Raw genomic sequence first — 16,684 nt, forward strand, 5'->3', positions numbered from 1 at the left:
GGTTTCTTTTCCTCCCTATGGACCTGGAACAGCTGTGGAACTGGGTGTTGGAGCACCCCTCTTCCTCAGTAGGAGGCATCACTAATAATCTCAGCTCACTCAAAAAAAGCCTCTCCAAATACTTGTGAAGCCACAAATAGTGTTCTCTGCTCCTGCTACTTTGTCTTGTGTGAACTATTTATGCCTTGTCTCTGAAAGCTGTACATTCAGCCTTCATGCTGAGGAGTTCCACACGTAGCTGCTTCTAAGGCTAGCTCTAGTACATCTGGAAGAAAACGTGCGTATATGTGCACACACCCACAAATGAAATTCAGGCTATCCTGTTTGGAAGGCTGCCAGGCCCAGCTGCGTGTTGTCTCACAAGAATGTTCTCTTCAGGGTACAGAGCAGCTTAAAGGAATAGAAAATCCTCAAAGGAGAAATAAAATATGTCAGTCTGATATTCAAATACAAGGACAGCATAAGAGCTAGAGAAGGACTAACTTGGCAGCCAGACAAGGTATATTTGCCAGCCACAGAAGAGGACTGGAACACATTAGAACAAAAAAATCCATAAATCCTCCTTAAATACTCAGGGCAGTAAGACTCAAACGCACCATTCTGTCTAAATCTGTCTCTTGCAGCACCTGAATAAAGGCCGGGTGCTGTAGCCCTACCAGCTGAGTGTCCCAAGGCCTTCTGTCCCAGCGCAGGCCAACAGGAGGCTGCCCACCAGGAGTGCACCAGGGCTCCCTGGCTAGGAAAGCTGACTGCACGGCCACGTGGGCAGCAGCCACACAGAGAACTAAGCCGTGAGCCCTGCTCTGGGATGGGTGCGCTGCTGTGGCAGCCTCCAAGCATACGTTAACCAGGCAAGTCTCCTCGGCGCTCTTTTGTTACCCACCTTACAAAGAAGCCGTATCACACACCTTGGCTGCAATTATTTTTAATGGAAAAGACTAAATCGATGTTTTACATAAATATCAATTAGTGATAAGTCAGTTAGTAAGTAAAGGAATACATACCCCAAGTCTGAAAGGCTTACAATGAAACTGACAAGGTAGCACACAATGAGGACTACAAGGAATGACAGGAGGTGGGCTGCACTTCGGTCACCTTCAGTAAGTTCAACTGCTAATCAAATTAGGCTATTATTGGAGTTAGTCACAGTGCGGTCTTCCTGTGCAGCAACAAGAACACGTTCAAAGGGGAAAAGGAACTTCAAAACCATCTTTCTGCTTTCAGGAGCAAGCCCCAACTATTAACATACAAGCCTCTAGTGGTCCGCTGATGTTAAGCCCTTTTGGGGTCTACTTGCAGATGTGCAGTGTACCCGTCTCAAAACTTAAATACACAGGTTATTAGACAGGAATGTGGTCACGTGTTGGATCTTGCTAGTTTCTTTTCTACAGCATTGCAAAGAATTTAAATCACTTTTGTTTTCAGGCAGGCTTCAGTGACGGGGAAGAGGGGGAGCTATTTTCTGTAGTCATTAAGAGTAAAGAGAGTGGAAGCTGTACCAGAAACTACAAAACTTCAGTTTTTTCATGCAAACTGACAGATGTGATCCACATTTCTATCTGACTTCTTTTTTTTTCCTATGGACTCAAAAGGTTAAATATAGTGTTCATATGTCCACAGCTATAAGGATCAGAATTATTGGAACCCCACTTTTATATGCACAACAATAGAATTCCACAGCTACAACATTACAGTGGAACAGACAGTGGGATCCACAGTTTGCTGAGTTAGTGCTTCCCAATTAAAACATCGATCTGATGAGAAAGCATCTGATTCCCCAAGTATTACCATTAAGCGCCATGTGGCCAAGATGCCTGTTTTCCAGTGGCTTAGTCAACAGAAGTTCATTCTGAATTATCTAAAACTACCAGAAACATACACGTTTCGTTTTACAGCTGTTCCAGGGAAATTCAAATAGTTACTGAAGGCTGGGGACACAGTAGGTTCTGGATCTACTGATGCTTGAAAGTGAATACTCTAGAAAAGCCCATCAATCCAACTTTGCCCTATTTCTTTGACAAACCCATGTCTACCCTGTCCTCTGACTGGCTCAAAAAGTTGCAAGAAAGTTTTCTTTTAGAACTATGTTTCCAAGTCTCCTGTCTTGTGTCAGGTCCCACACATTCATGTATTTTTCAAAATCTAGACTACACATACTCAGCTGGGAGACAGCGATACACGATGCAAACAAAACCTTTATAGTAAACAACTGCTCAATAAAAAAAAAATGCTTCCAAAGACAGCCTAAGCTACCTCACAACCCCAATAAGCTGGAACCCAACCCACATCAAAGTTGTAGCAGCTGAAAGTAAATGCAACATTTCTGAAGTTGATGCCAGAGGTGGACATTTGACAGCACCAGAGAGATTCTGCTTTATACTTGCATTGGCTTCAGTATACTTCAATTGATGATCCATTACAAGAAGATTCATGTAGTCCCAGAACAGATATGAATTTACTAATACCTCTATAGTTTCAGATTGCTTATGCTCAGTGGGTGTACATTTCAGAATTAATCATAACAAAGAGGCATCTTCTGCATCATAACTCCTATATTTTTTGCTATAATTTTAGAAGAAAAAGCAGATGGCCAAACACAAACACAAGAAATCAGCTGGCTGCAGTCACTCAGTGTGATGTGCGATTGATCAGCAGGAAGGGGACAGTTTCAGTGCTTCCAGTTCTTCACATCTAAACAAATTTAAAATAGGATTATTCTTTTCAATCTATGACACACAGAAAACAGTAGTTCTGGAAAAAGCACGTATAAGACACTAGAAAAAAATCTAGAACAGTTTCTAGAACTCGGTATCTTGCCTTGTAGGGGTTGCTAACACCTGCTTGCTAAGAAGAATGCCTTTTGTCATTTTTAAGAACAACGATTAAGAGTTAATCTTGGCAGAGAGGACAAACATGGTGCAAATACACTACCAAAATAAGAAAGAAGTCGCCTAGACGTTTAGAGATGAATTACATGTTTTAGTTACAACAGAAGTTACCAAGATTTCACCAAATATCAATGTTTAATTGTGATCTAGTCAACTTCCCTTCCTGGCTTGGAATCAAGAGAGGAGTAGTGAACAAAACAGAATGGCCCAAGCTGCTAAGAAGGTGCATGGGAAGGAAGTTTTACAGAACCACAGAGATCATTTAGGCTGGAAAAGACCTCTAAATCAGCTAGCCCAGTCTAACCAAGCACTGCCAAATCCATTAAACCATGTCACTAAGTTCTACATCTAGTCCTTTTTTGATCTTGATGCTGTTAAATACCATTTCTATAGATCTCTGAAGATGAAAGCTGCTGCCTCCTCTGTTCTGTACCCAATTTATGTTTAGGCTCAGGTACTCATTCTGTGTATCCTACCTGTAAAGGAGTGCGATACAGCCATTTTTCGTTATCTCCATTGAGCTTCATACAGGCAAAAAGGTCACAAACTGTAGGAAGGCCAAACTCCTGGAAAAGAAATCACTTTAATTACTGATAGCTACACATAAAGACATGCTAGTGCCTCTTCAGATTCTGTCAGGCATTCATAAAGAAAATAAAACTGAATCCTGAGCCTTTGAGATTAATACCTTCTTCATTTAAGACTCATTTCAGACTAACTTCATTTTAGTTAAGACTACTTTAGTTAAGACACTTCAGAATTAATTCTTTCTGTATGTTAAACACTGGCCTCATCTACTTAATTATTTAAGTAATAATTGCTGAAAACACTAAAAGAGCTTAAAACACAGCAGTAGCAAAAACTTAGGAGCATGCTCACTTGTGCTTTCTTGCGTAGGAGCCATTTATCTTCCACTGGAGGTGGGTTAGCATTTTCTAGGTTCTTGGAAGTCAACACCCAACTATTTACGTTCAAGGGGAGGTGGAATGGAGCCAAGAGGTCTACAAAAGGACTCTTGAAACTATTCGCTTTTTCCCTGCTTGCCTTTTCTTCTGCACTTTCTGTTTTGTGCTCAGACTTGGCTAGCCAGCTTGTCAGAGGCCTTTCAAGCAGCACTTTCCATGGTTCTGCTATCTCTGCTGAATAATCCACTTTCTCTACGCTAACAGGCTCCCCTGCGAGCTGCTGTGAGGGGTTAAGCCAGGTGTTGGCAAGGGACTTTGTCTTCTCATGCTCAGGGTTTGGTACAGCTTTCTGGCTTACTGGAACTCCGTTTTTATCCTTCCCTTCCTTCTTCAGAAGCCATTTACATAGAGCCACTTTTCCACAGTTTTCATCACAGACGCATTCTGAAAAGCTGGTGCATAGCTCATTAGCTTTGCACACATCTTCCACTTTGAAAGGGGCCTGAGGATGCTGAAGAAGCCAAGCATTTACGGCAGATGTAGTGGGTGATTTCTTTCCATCAAGATGCTCGTTCAGGCACTTCAGGTTTCCCAGGTTCTCAATTTCCACGCTTTTGACCTGGCTGCCACAACAACTGGTGCACATTTCACCTTTGAGGAGCCAATCATTCATATTAAATTCTTCCCTAAAAGGTTTGAATTCATACTTCCATTTCTCATCTGAAGCACTACTTCCATTTTCCACCACAGGCGTAAGCAGCCAGTCAGAAAGGTCCACCTCTTCTTGTTCCAGGCATTCCAACTCCTCCACCTTTTCCATGGAAAAGGATGAGTTGAAAGTAGAGGTGGAGTCCTTGCAAGCAGGGGAATCTGCCTTCCCAGCAACATTGTGCTGTTGATTCTGCAGGAGCCAGTTTTCCAAATCTTTCAGATTTCCCCAGGCTTGCTCAAAATAACAGACTTTGGGAGAACTTAAATCCTAGTAAAAACACATCAAAATGCATTTATTAGCACTAAAAGACAACGTTCAGTACCTGTTGCCACAATTTTATCATAGAATATTCTGGTACGTGCAGAAGTATTACTGGAGCATGAGGCAGAGTAAAGAGAATTAATGAAGATCTAATTCCCACTGTGATGCATCTCTAACCACTGTCCCCTTTATTAAACTAGATTAGTGCATAAAAGGCGTACCTGGCTGGGTTCCGACACGCATTTCTGGGTAACCCATTCTTCAAGATTGGTGCTGGGAACATATGGAGCCTGGCAAACACCCACAGGTCTGCTTCCAAGTAACCAGTCAGCAAGCGAGGCACCCACTGTCCCACACAATGTTTTCTGCTGGTAAAAAGCATTCTTGGTTATGGAAGTGTGTAATTGCTGAGGCAACTGATGGTGAACATCAAAACGAGCAATACCTCACATCAGTATTTCTGAACCAAAAGAAAAACCCAAAGTTCCTTCTAGTTAAAACAACAACAACAAAAAAAGATCTTCGATCACCTGTATGACTTGTTTTGTGATCCTAGATTATTCAGAGAGGGAACGATAAGAAAGGAAAAGACAACTTCTACAATGCACAGGTCTGATGCATAATCCAGCCGTAACACTCCTTTTGACCTCAATTCCTGTTACTAATTTGCTACCCTCTGAATCTTCACTGACACTGTTTCTGAGCAGAGCCCAACATCCTGTTTCCTGTGAACTCCTGGATTAAACCTCATTGGATAGTTCCAAGTCCTGATGTGACAACATTCAGTTAAAATACTTGGACTGACAATCAAACTCCAAATTCACATTCATGTATCTCCTTGCATGTCTGCTCCTGGAGCAGCTAGAACATCAGATTACTAATGCTTACCACAGCAACTGCTACTGGCTGCTCAAACGTCTGAACGAACAAAAGTCATTTCTCAAGCCAGCTAACATACTATGCGTGAGTTCTCCTTTTACCATTGCTTACAGTGAAACGTTCACAGATACAAGTCCTAATCTTACCTGCTCACAGTTCACTAGGGGAAAATTCTGCCCTGGGAACCAGGGAGAAGCATTCTCTCTCTCTGAGGTCTGCTATAAGGAAAGAAGAGTGAAATTCAATTTAAATCTCAATTTTGTCCAGTTTCAAGGATGATTTCTACAATGAAGCAGAAGCAAAGCGCAGTTGCAGCTGGTCAGCTCTTTGTAGCTAATCATTTTCTCAATATTTAAAAAAAAAAACACAAAGATTTGCTCTAAAAATACTGCTCCCACTCTACTGCCTTTTAAGAGAATTATCTCCAATAATACAGAAGATACACTGCTTACGTAAGAATCCCAAAACATTTATAAATCACAGACAGCTTTCTACAATGTAAGTATTAACATCTAAAGAAAATATTATCATCAGTTTTCATTTGCTGGAACCATAATTCCCTCTGTCTCTGCCAAAATATTGAAGTAACATATACAAAACTAGATCTAAGCTCAGTGAAAATCACAATTAGGTGCATAATTAATAAACCACCGTGTATATATTACATAGCTAGAACTACATGACTTGTACACAAGATTTATTCAAGCTCTGACTGAAAGTGGAAATACTACTTGGGATATATTGCAATACTGCCTATATATACACATATCTGTGTGTGTATGAAGTATTGCAGTCCAGGAAAAGTCTTGATGCTTACCATTGTTTTAATTGAACCAAATGAGGTAATAGCCTGGCGAAGGTAGGATGTGTCAGCCTCAAAATTCAGGACAGAAGACTCCTCTGGTTTAAGAGTAAGACTCTCCAGTCTGAAAAAATAAGATGGTAGTTACAGAAATGTTAAAAAGAAAATTGCAACCTTCTACATGTCATCTGTCATGTTTTGGGAAATCAGTCTTATTTCATAAGAAGGTTTCCAAAGTGATTTGGCACTAATTAACTAAAAGATTTTTACCGTTTGCACAAAAATAGGGAGATGCCTGTTCACAAACCATGAAGAAAGTAAACAGCCAACAAAACACAAGTTTTTCCTTCACATTTCAACAGTTAATATTTGAAAAAGTCTGCACGTCCAAGCCCACTGCTTTTCATGGTTCTGTTTTGGGTTTTTCAATCTGATAAAGATGAGAGGAATCATACTTCAGACTGCTTTAAAGATCTTACTTCTAGGAACTAACTATTATGAATTAGATCTATTATTAGTTCTCCTAGAATCACAAACTGGATTAAATTCTTAAGTCAAAATAAATACCAATTATGCTAGCTTGCAGAGACAATATTTACCTCTCCAGACACACTGAAATCTGGTTTGCTAGTTCGTTACTGTAGGAGCGCTCCAGCTGATGAATAAGGCAATTGAACTGTCCCAAATACTGCACAAAGACAAAACACACATTACTGCTTTCGCTTCTCAAGTTACAATGGAGAAAATACTTGCAGAGACAATTTATTTAAAAATCCCAGTGCAACAAAATCAATTTGCAGCCAGATCTTACCCAATACAGCTGCTGAGCTTGCTGCTGCAATGCTTCCTCTTTCAGCTGCTGGATGAGGTCTACCTGCTCGAACAGCCAAACTTCACGACTGCGCAGGCATTCCAGGTGGCGACTTATGTGGCTGTGAATCTTAGCTTTTACCTGTAAGGCAACAGGCACCACTTCTGTAATATCTGTCACACAACAAGCATATACTGTGCTAATTACAAAACATTTGCCACAGAGAAGTGGTATTTCTGTACCCATTTATTTCTCAAACGCTAACCACAGTTGCCCGCAGCACATGACTCACAAGGCAGTGCAAGTTCCAAGGCTACCTCTGAAGGAGTATCAAATAACAGGGCTGTTTGCAATCTCTCTCTTTTCTGATGTTTCAGCCAACAGCTACAGAGAATTCTGCGTGCCTAAGCTGGTAGCACAGGAGTAACTTTATCAAAAACACACCCAAGTTACACACCATGATACTTGCCTGTCTCTAGGGAGATTTCATATCATCATTATATGATAAAGTACTCTAGAGCAATTAAAACTGTCATCAAAGTCATATTAGTTATTAATGCATTCTAATGAATTAAAAATTACCTCCCGCCAGTTCTCTTTAATCTGTTGCTCAGCCTTGACAATTCCAGATATAGCTGCTTCCAAGTCCTTCTTTGCTTGAAGGCACTTTGCCAGTGGCTCGCTGCTGCAGGAATTTCTACTTCTATCTTGTGGTGGACTCATTCTTAAAGTATTCCTAAAATAGGACAAAAAAAAAATCTTAATAGTTTCTATTCCTCTTTAAGGGAAGAAGAAGGGCATCACATGAAGAACCATCTGCACTGCTTCGCTATTAAGGTGAACAAAACAGCCTAAGACCCTACACCGACGGAAGCTTTCTGTGCAACTGACACCGGTCTCTAGAAATGCCTTTGCCCAGGGAATTTACACAACCACAGGAAAACCAACAGATTCTTGACAACAGGTCCAACCACAGGAGCTTAGGCAATCCTCCCAGCTGCTCACATTCCTCTGGCATTTGTGCCTAGCCAGCAGACTCCAGCACTCAGGAGCTGATCCGAGCAGGGCTCAGCAGAGCTGCAGGAGCTGGGAAGAATGGCCTGGCAAGTGGCAGCCACTATTTGAGTCATCCTTTTTTCACCTGCGGGCAATTTAATCAGCTCCCTTAAATTCCCTCGTAAATAAGAAAATTCTTACACAGTCTGATCAGCTCAAAAACCAAGCACTGACACAAAGACCACTCTTTTTACTAAGCTGCAAAGGCCAAAACTTACTGTGGCTGCCCATTATTTTTGTTATGGTCACAGCCTTAGTAACTTTCTTAGCTTCAGCATATCCTCAACAGGGCTCAGATACAAAATTTCTAAGAAGTTATGCTAGTAAGGATTTTGGAAATAAGGGAAAAAACTAAATACAGATTTTAAGCGAAAAATGGGAAGAACCGTTAAAAACATGTTTTCTAAACAATGGGTATTTGTTACCCCAGAGTTTCAATTCTCCTGTTCAGTTTCACAGGATCCCTGAAGAATTTCACAGTATCTCTGAACTTAAGATTTATAGAAAACACCCCATTTAAAATGTTAAAACTCAGCAATAACAGCTATGGAAACCATCAGCAGAATTAAGAGGTTTACATCTATCAATCAAAGTACTTTACAGATTTCACCACCCCACTGGAGGTAACTCAAAGAGTATTTCCAATACAACAAGACCACAGAGCTCATGTTACTGAGCAGCTAGTTAGTCCGCAACTGCCAAACTCCACAACTGCACAAACTTCAATCCAAAAATTGCAGTTTACAACATGAATACAACACGAAAAATACAACATGAACCAACAGAGCTGCTTCTTGCCCCTCTTGTTTTGGATGGCTGTACCTGTACGATCCAAATGCTTAAATACGTATCCACTGTCTGACGTACATCCTGCAGGAAAACCTAAGTGGGAGCCCAGCTCTCAGAAGTAATCTAAAATTATTACCACAAAGTCAGGGAGATACCCAGCCAAGAAAAGAATGACACAAGATATATTCAAAGGTGTTGTATACTCAAAATAAAAAAAATATATATTTTTTTGATTATATTCTTGTGCAACAACCACAGTCAAAGTCTGAAAGGCTGAAAGCAATTCCCTTGTTTACTTACAGCATAAATAATGCACTTAAAGGGCTGTCATGCAAATGACGTTATGCGTGTATCTACAAATGCCAAGTCCGAGCAAAGTATACCGCACTGCTATGTAAGCATTTTCTGAATTTATGTCACAGGGGAATTCTGCAGGATGCCTGAAGACAAGCTGCCTCAGTTTTTACAATGTAGATTAGCAACTTCATACTGGCACAGGTAAATTTAAGAAACTCCTACACGGTCCCCATATGATCTCTGAAAATACTTTCTTTTTTTCCTCTTTGTTGTGCACGAGCCTCTCTCTGGCACCACCGGAGCCTCCCTGCAGCCCCCCTAAAATGGCCGTTCTTTCACTGCGAGCAGCGTCCCAGCCGAAGCCAACAGCCAGATCTGGCTCCTCGGTTCAGTTCTCCCGTCCCCTGGGACATGGTGAGGCCCCGCTGTGCCGCCCCCAACACCACCGGCGGCCCCAGAGGCACAGGGCTCAGCTGGCAGCCCCACCGGCTGATAAGGCAGCACGCCTCCCTGCACGTAATCGGGGGAGAAGTTGGGGCTAGAAAACAACAACACGCCTGAACAAGGCTTGAAGATAATGTAATTGCTGCTCATAAAATACTTGTCTTTACAGGGGAGGGGAGAAAAAATTGGCTGTTTCTCAGTACCCAAAAACTTCAGTGGAGCGCTGGTATTACAAAACCCCTTCAGCTAAACCTGGTGCTGACAGCTTCACCCCCCTTAATGCTCTGCATAATCTCAGCCTTGGGATCTTTTGATTTTCTTTGTAGCTCAACCTCCTGGCCAGAAATTGTTTTCTAAGGCTGTAATTATGCACAGTGCAGCTGGGAGCAGAGGACAACCTCTCTTCCCACACGGCTTGCTGACAGGCCGGCAGAAAACTGCTTTTCCTGGCTTCTCACTTCCAGCACAGCCACCACTGCTGCTGCTGAAAAGATCCTTGTTTTCCACTGCCAATGCACAGTGCAAACCCTCAAAAAGATGACCTTCCCGAGCCCTTACCAGGAGGCTGCCCCGAACAAAACTCGCGTTTAAGAGACTATTTATAATACGGAATGATTTCTTTGAGCTGCCAGGGCCAGGCTGTTCCCGAGGGCTCACCACCCGGGCTTCATGTGGTTTCCCACCAGCTGGCCTGTCTGACCCGAAGGCCCTCTTCGCTCCCACACTGCCCCACCAAACCAGGAGCTCCTCGTCAGGACCATCCCGGGGTGGGCGCGTGGGAGCTGCGGTCAAGGAGCGAAGCACCGTAGGCGTAAGAGCCGAATCTCAGAAATTTCCATTTCAATCCAAAAATAACAAGCGCCGTTCCGAGCACGGCGCCAACGCCACAGACGGCCTACCTGTGCGGAGCCTCAGCCGGGGGGTGCCGTGCTGCGGGGCTGGGAGCCGGGCCCTCTGCGGGCAGCCAGCTGCGGCGCTGGGCAGCAGGCGAGAACCCGAAGCAGCGCGGCGAGGAGCGGCACGGCCCTGCCCGAGCCTCAGCCCCAGCGCTCCGGAGGGGCCCTACCCCGCGGCGGGGAGCTACCCCTGCAGACGGCCGCCGGGCTGTGCCCGAGCCACCCGGCCGCGCACCGCCTCCCGGGGGCTCCCCGCTGCCCACCGCCTCCCGGCCCAGCCCGCCCCTGAGTCCCGAGGCCGGCGGCACCCGCAGCCCCCCGGCCCCGCGCAGGGCTCCCCCCGTCCCGTCCCTCACCGTGCTGCCGCGGAGCGCTCCCTCGGGCTGGCGGCGCCGCGGCTCAACGGCGACCCCGGGCCGCTCTCGCGAGAGCCCCGCCCCAGCCCGCCCCGCTCGGCCCCCTGGCGGCGCGGCGGAGCGGCTGCAGCGCCGGGCGGGGCGCGGAGCCGAGGGGACACAAAATGGCGGCGGGGCCGGTGAGGGGACGAAGGCGGAGCCCCACGGGGCGACGGCAGCACGGGCGGGGGTTCAGCCCCGCTGCCCCCTCTGAAGAGGGAGCGGGGTCTCAGAGAGCGCCCTGCTGCACCCTGTGCCTCGGCACCAGCCCCACCACGGCACCTGAGGAACGCTCGCTGCTACAGCGATTTTCTTCGCAAATGGGACAGGGCTTATGCACAGCCTCTAAAAGAATGTTTCTGGCACTCAGTTAGACCAGACGTCCTTCAATAATGGCAGTAATCTGAGGGAACCAGCTGTGTTGACAGCACCCCATAACATAATTTACTTTTATTAAGCTGAGCTGGCACCATGGCTGTACGACAGACAGGACAGGGCAGCCGCAGTGGACCCACAGCACAGCAGAAATTAGAGAAAAGGCATCATTGCAGGCAAAGAGGAAAGCGTCTGCCCCTGGGGCCTGCGCCTCATCCCCTTCTAGCAGCCTCACACACATCCATCCCCAGCTGTCCCCCAGTGCTGGTCCTGGGCAGGCAGCAGCTGACAGTCCCAAATGGTCGAGGGAAGTACGTGTGTACTTTATACACATACTTCACTTATGTAATGAAAGTAAAAACCACCAATACAGTCATTTTAATCCTCACCCAACTTGATCTGCCTTTTTTTTCCCCCTTTTTCTCTCCTGAAAGCCTCCGAAGCTTCAGCTGGTAGAAACATCTCTGTGACCACTTCATACACACATAAGCTTCTGCAGATACAGGAGATTCTTTGATGGCCAGAAATTACATCTTCCCAGTTACCAACTGGAAAGCACCCTCAGTTCAGATATGATGTGTACAGAGTGCTACTCACCATGCTTTACAAATGAGAGGAATTCCTGTATGTGTTTTGTAGGACTAGAATAGGTTTGACCACATCTTCAGTGTAAGCAGGCATGGCCCAAAGCCAGACAAAACTTTGCTCACATGATCTATTATTTATCAGTAACTGGTTCAACAGCAGCCACTTCCAACTCACACTATTTGTGTCACTGAAAAATTGTCATAAAGGCAGTGCATACCTGTAGCTAGACTTCCAAGGCCAGGACTACTGCTTTGCTTCAGCGCCTGACAGAATTGTCCCTGTGGCATTTGGCTGAAAATACTCTCTGCCACAGTGTGCTGGCCAGTCTAAAATACAGAGAAATACATTCAATAAGCAAAGGCATACCCCAACAGTGGTTCACTGATCCCAGACTCAGTGGCTCCAACAACTTAAAATAGCGAGGAAGGAGTTGAGTAAACAAGTCCTTTGTAACGTCCTGTATAAACTACATGGTCATTTTTTAATAACTACACAGCACACGTGGGATGTTAAAAAGGCTGTGAAGTTAAGAAGTCAGAACATCAATGGAGAAGCTTACAATGTGCGTGTAGAGCTCACTGCTCACATTTCAGGAACCTAGTTTCCTGAAGAGCTGCATTTTGGGTTGCAAGCCCCTGTGTTTTTCACCCTGCAGTTACCTGGTTTGGGGGACGGGGGGACAGGGCAGGACAGCTGCTTTCCATTTGGCTGCTTTGAGGATGGCTCAGAGGCAGGCTAAGGGTGAGCAATCAGTTTTGTGCCCAGTTATCGAACACAAAGTTTCCAGTGGCCTCAGGACATCTTCTCTGAAACATTGTTCCCAGAGACTTACTTTGCATCTAGATTAGAAATATAAAAAGCATTAAAAAAAAAGTACTCCTGCACAGTGTATTTCTCCAATCATCCATTACCTCCTGCTTGTTATGGCAGGGTTGGGAGGGATGAACTTGACTAGGTTATAATTAATTGTCTTGGCAAAAGACATTTGGCTTCTGCAAAGCTAGAAAGCCAGGAAAATGATGCAGGGAAGAGCATCTGGTACTGGGTAGGAGTCTCCAATTTTCATGTCCCCACTTGAAAGAAATACTTTATGTCACACAGAGCCATAAAATACCCAGATTGTTGTTGTTTCTCTCACAGAAACATGGACTATCTTGAATGAGAACCTGAGGAGAAGACACGAAGCACCCTGAACACTGCTGCCGTGGTGCCTGCAGCACAAAGGCTGGATCCAGCTCCTGGGTGTGTGGAAGGCGTGGAGCTGACCCAGGTGGGTTCCCCCGCCACAGCAGCACCTGTACTGGAAGGCAGGAGTGGGGCTGCCGGGGAGGTGATGGCAGCAGAGAGCCGGGGACCTGCTTTCTGCAGCCCTGGGGGGCAGGGGCTCTGTCAGCACTCATGCACAGCACCCACAGGCTCACAAAGGCAGGGAGGGAGGCATATGAACAGCGTGCAACGTCAAACAAATCTAACTCACCTAAAACTGGTTTTTACAAAGCTTCAGCCTACTTCAGATCTATCACAGATTCAGACTGTAATGAAACAGCTGTGTAAGGTTTTCCTCATATGCATATATAAATACACACACACACATTTATACAAACACTCCAGCCAGAACTGAAACAGGAAAGGCATCCCAACGTAGGCTTAAGGCACAAGGGCTGCTTTATCTGACAGCTTTGCTATGCTCTAGGGTTTGCTGTTATTTGGCAGAAGTGGTTTGCTGAACAACAGACATTATGCAGCCAAAACAGGTCTCTTCTGCTTTTTCAGAAACACTTATATTTTTCCAAGATCCTTTTAAAGAAAGCCACTACAGCAGCATGGCACTAAATTAACCCATAAATTAACCCATAATTCTGTTAGAGTGAGGTTGATGCTGAAAAGTCATAACACTTAGCAAATACAGATCGCTGAAAACAAGGAAGAAATGAATAACATAAACCATAACACCATAAATTCAAATTAATATACAGGCTTGCATGAAATTGGATTCTCAGAGGCAATAGTATTTGTAGGGTTTTCCAGACAACACGACCACAGGGCAGCATTAAACTGATACGCATGCAGGGATTTCAGCTCAGTCCCAATGTGGGGTGAAGAAACGTGCAGTACAGCCAGTGCTAGCAGTAGGGCAAGTAAATTATCTGCAGCTATTGCAAAGAGAGAAAGGACTGACTTTTTGTGCATGTATCATTACTGATGGTGAAGTGTCTGTGGCAGGGGAAGGACCCGAAATACCAGCTCCTGCTGTCAGGGCAGTATAGCACAGGTCAGATCACACCACCCAAGCCCCAATGGTTCTGCCTGCTTAGCACGCAGCAGAGAGCTGCTCGTCAGCAGTTTTGCACTGGAAGGCACAAACAAACGGGTGTTTCTGCAAGGTTCACTGCACAGGGAGCTGTGAACCCATCTCTGCTTTACAGTTAAAGTTGCAGGATAGAAGCAGGGACCATAAGGGGGGAGGAGTGGATCTGTACTGCCAGGCTGAGCACCAGGTGGAGCTAGGAGATGCGTTCTGGCCAGCAGCATCACTGCACAATACTTCATGGAAGGCTCCTGACCCAGATTTGTGAAATAATGCTACCTTTAACCGCAGGGGGGACGAAATTTCTCCTTTACTACATTGCTGAGCCACAGCCACACAAACAGCATTGTTGTTGGAGTTGCCTTTTTTTTTTTTTTTTTTTTGCCAGTAAGTGAGCAGGAGGTGGTTGGAACAGGATGGAGGTTTGCAGCGTCATTTCCTCGCTCGGGCTTTCTTCTGCGTTTTCTAAGCTTCCTTCACATGCTGTCTGAGTGGCGTAGCTATAGTGTATTGAAAGGCTGATAATAAGATAGATGACATCTGTTTAGGTCACATATTTGATAGGATTAATGCTTCTAAAGACTTACAAGCTACAGCTTAGTACTCTGCTATCTGAACACACATTGGCCCTTGGACATGTGATGGCTGCCAACTCAAGGCCCAGCATTTGCAGCGACCCAGAAAGATGGAAGCTGGACACCCAAGTGACTGTGCCAACAGCTGAACACTCATTTCCTTCTTTGATGCCAGTCAGCACAAGAGATGGGGTACTTAGTCCTGCACCAGGACTTCACAGTTCAGCCCCTCTCCAAGGACCTGTCTGCAAAGCATCTTCTGGAAGAAGAAATAACTCAGCAACACCATTTTTTGGGGAGTATAGAGGTGTTGCCCCACAAAATGGGTATGCTTGTTTAAGCTTACATAGGTGAATAAGGAGCACACCCATTTTTATACAGGGCAGAATTTTTGGCTGCAAGCTTCTTTACGAGTGAGAAAAGGAACAAAATCCCGTTAAGCCATACAACTTACCCATCTCTTCCCCTTCACAAACCATGTGGTGCTCTCTAGAGCTAGCCCCCTTGCAGGGCAGGTGAGCGGGCTGCCACTGACTGCCCCATCTCTCAGCCACGGACACGAGCTGCCTAGGGCTCTACCCAGAGGCTCACAGGCATTAGTCTCCTTATTTGCAGAGAGCCAGCTGGATCTTTTGACCTATTTAAATAACAAGGCTTTGGAAAGAATCTCGATAGGCATGTTGTTTTCATCATTTCAGATCTATAGTTGTGAATAGCAGGAAACAAAAGACAGCTTAGAAACCAAAACTCCCCCTTCTCACTTAGAGTCCTAAAAGGGAAAGGCACAAGTGACTGATGCAGCCAGGTTATTTAACTGGTATGGCAGGAGTTGATTAGAATGATTTATTTCCATCTCATAAACCCACATGCTGCCTCCCTCTCTTTTGCCAATTAACAGCACTAATAGACTGCTTTCATTTTCAAGGGGCTTAGGAAGACGAATTAATCACCTCAACATGTCTGAAGGGAACAGATGGCAACGAAGTATTAACATTGCAATTTCACGGTTGGAAAAGCTCCCAAAAGAGGGGGCTAGCAGTGTCTGGAGGGCACCTGGCCCTGCTCCACGCTTGGAGCCAGGACCCCTGGTCTTGTCTCTGCCCAGAGACTCTGCTTTATTCTAACCTCACCACACATTGCTTCTCCTGAGCAAAGCTGCACAGTTTGTATCACTCCATCTTTAACGAGGAATAACATCCTTCCAGAAGGCCTCTTACCTCAGCATGTCTCCAGACAGGTCATTACTACTTTGGATTTAAAAGACTAAATGTCTATCCAATAATGCAATTAGTCCAGCTTGCCATTATTTCTTACTGTCTATAAGCAGAGAAGCGATCAGGAAGAAATACATTCCTCAGGCCATACAGCAGAGATGCTTTTTTTTCCTCTGAAACATCTGTGGTTACAGCTGGGCACAGGACAGCTGATTGCATTTTCCTCCCCACTCACTCCAGTCTGAGCAGACCAGGAGTAGCATTGCTCTGTGGGGCCTTTTGGCTCAGCTGCACAGGACACAATTTCTCAAGCTACATCCAGAAGTGAAGCTTATTCTAGCGCAGATGTTCCTAAAGCAAAAGAGAAAAAAAAGGGTGAGATTTGTGGCCATTCTTAACAGAACCAGCTCAGGATCCAGGCTGTAACAGCTAGCAACTGAAAGATCGCTTCCAGCAACACGAGGCCAAAAGCAAATTAAATTTGCCAGA

The 16,684-nt window shown here is 45.0% G+C and overlaps 1 protein-coding gene across 6 annotated transcripts; it reads right to left on the bottom strand.

Annotated features, from left to right (window-relative positions):
- Positions 1-520: 520 nt before the first annotated feature.
- Positions 521-11,244, bottom strand: NCOA4 (nuclear receptor coactivator 4). 6 transcript variants are annotated; one of them, XM_082765113.1, is made up of 10 exons: positions 9,404-9,425; positions 7,841-7,994; positions 7,259-7,399; positions 7,047-7,135; positions 6,463-6,571; positions 5,792-5,860; positions 4,988-5,131; positions 3,768-4,772; positions 3,365-3,454; positions 521-2,691 (listed from the first exon to the last, which is right to left on the bottom strand). In XM_082765113.1, exons 1-10 carry the CDS (start codon positions 9,406-9,408, stop codon positions 2,686-2,688), a joined length of 1,812 nt encoding a protein of 603 aa, XP_082621239.1. In that variant the 5' UTR covers positions 9,409-9,425; the 3' UTR covers positions 521-2,685. The 6 variants fall into 6 exon arrangements, with proteins under 6 accessions (XP_082621239.1, XP_082621238.1, XP_082621240.1 ...); XM_082765112.1 differs by having other exon boundaries at positions 4,988-5,134; XM_082765114.1 differs by lacking the exon at positions 9,404-9,425 and adding an exon at positions 10,744-10,875 and having other exon boundaries at positions 523-2,691; positions 4,988-5,134; positions 5,792-5,863.
- Between the last annotated feature and the right edge of the window lie 5,440 nt (positions 11,245-16,684).

The sequence above is a fragment of the Aythya marila genome (genome assembly GCF_965140915.1).
Source record: "Aythya marila genome assembly, chromosome: 7".
Lineage (NCBI taxonomy): Eukaryota > Metazoa > Chordata > Aves > Anseriformes > Anatidae > Aythya > Aythya marila.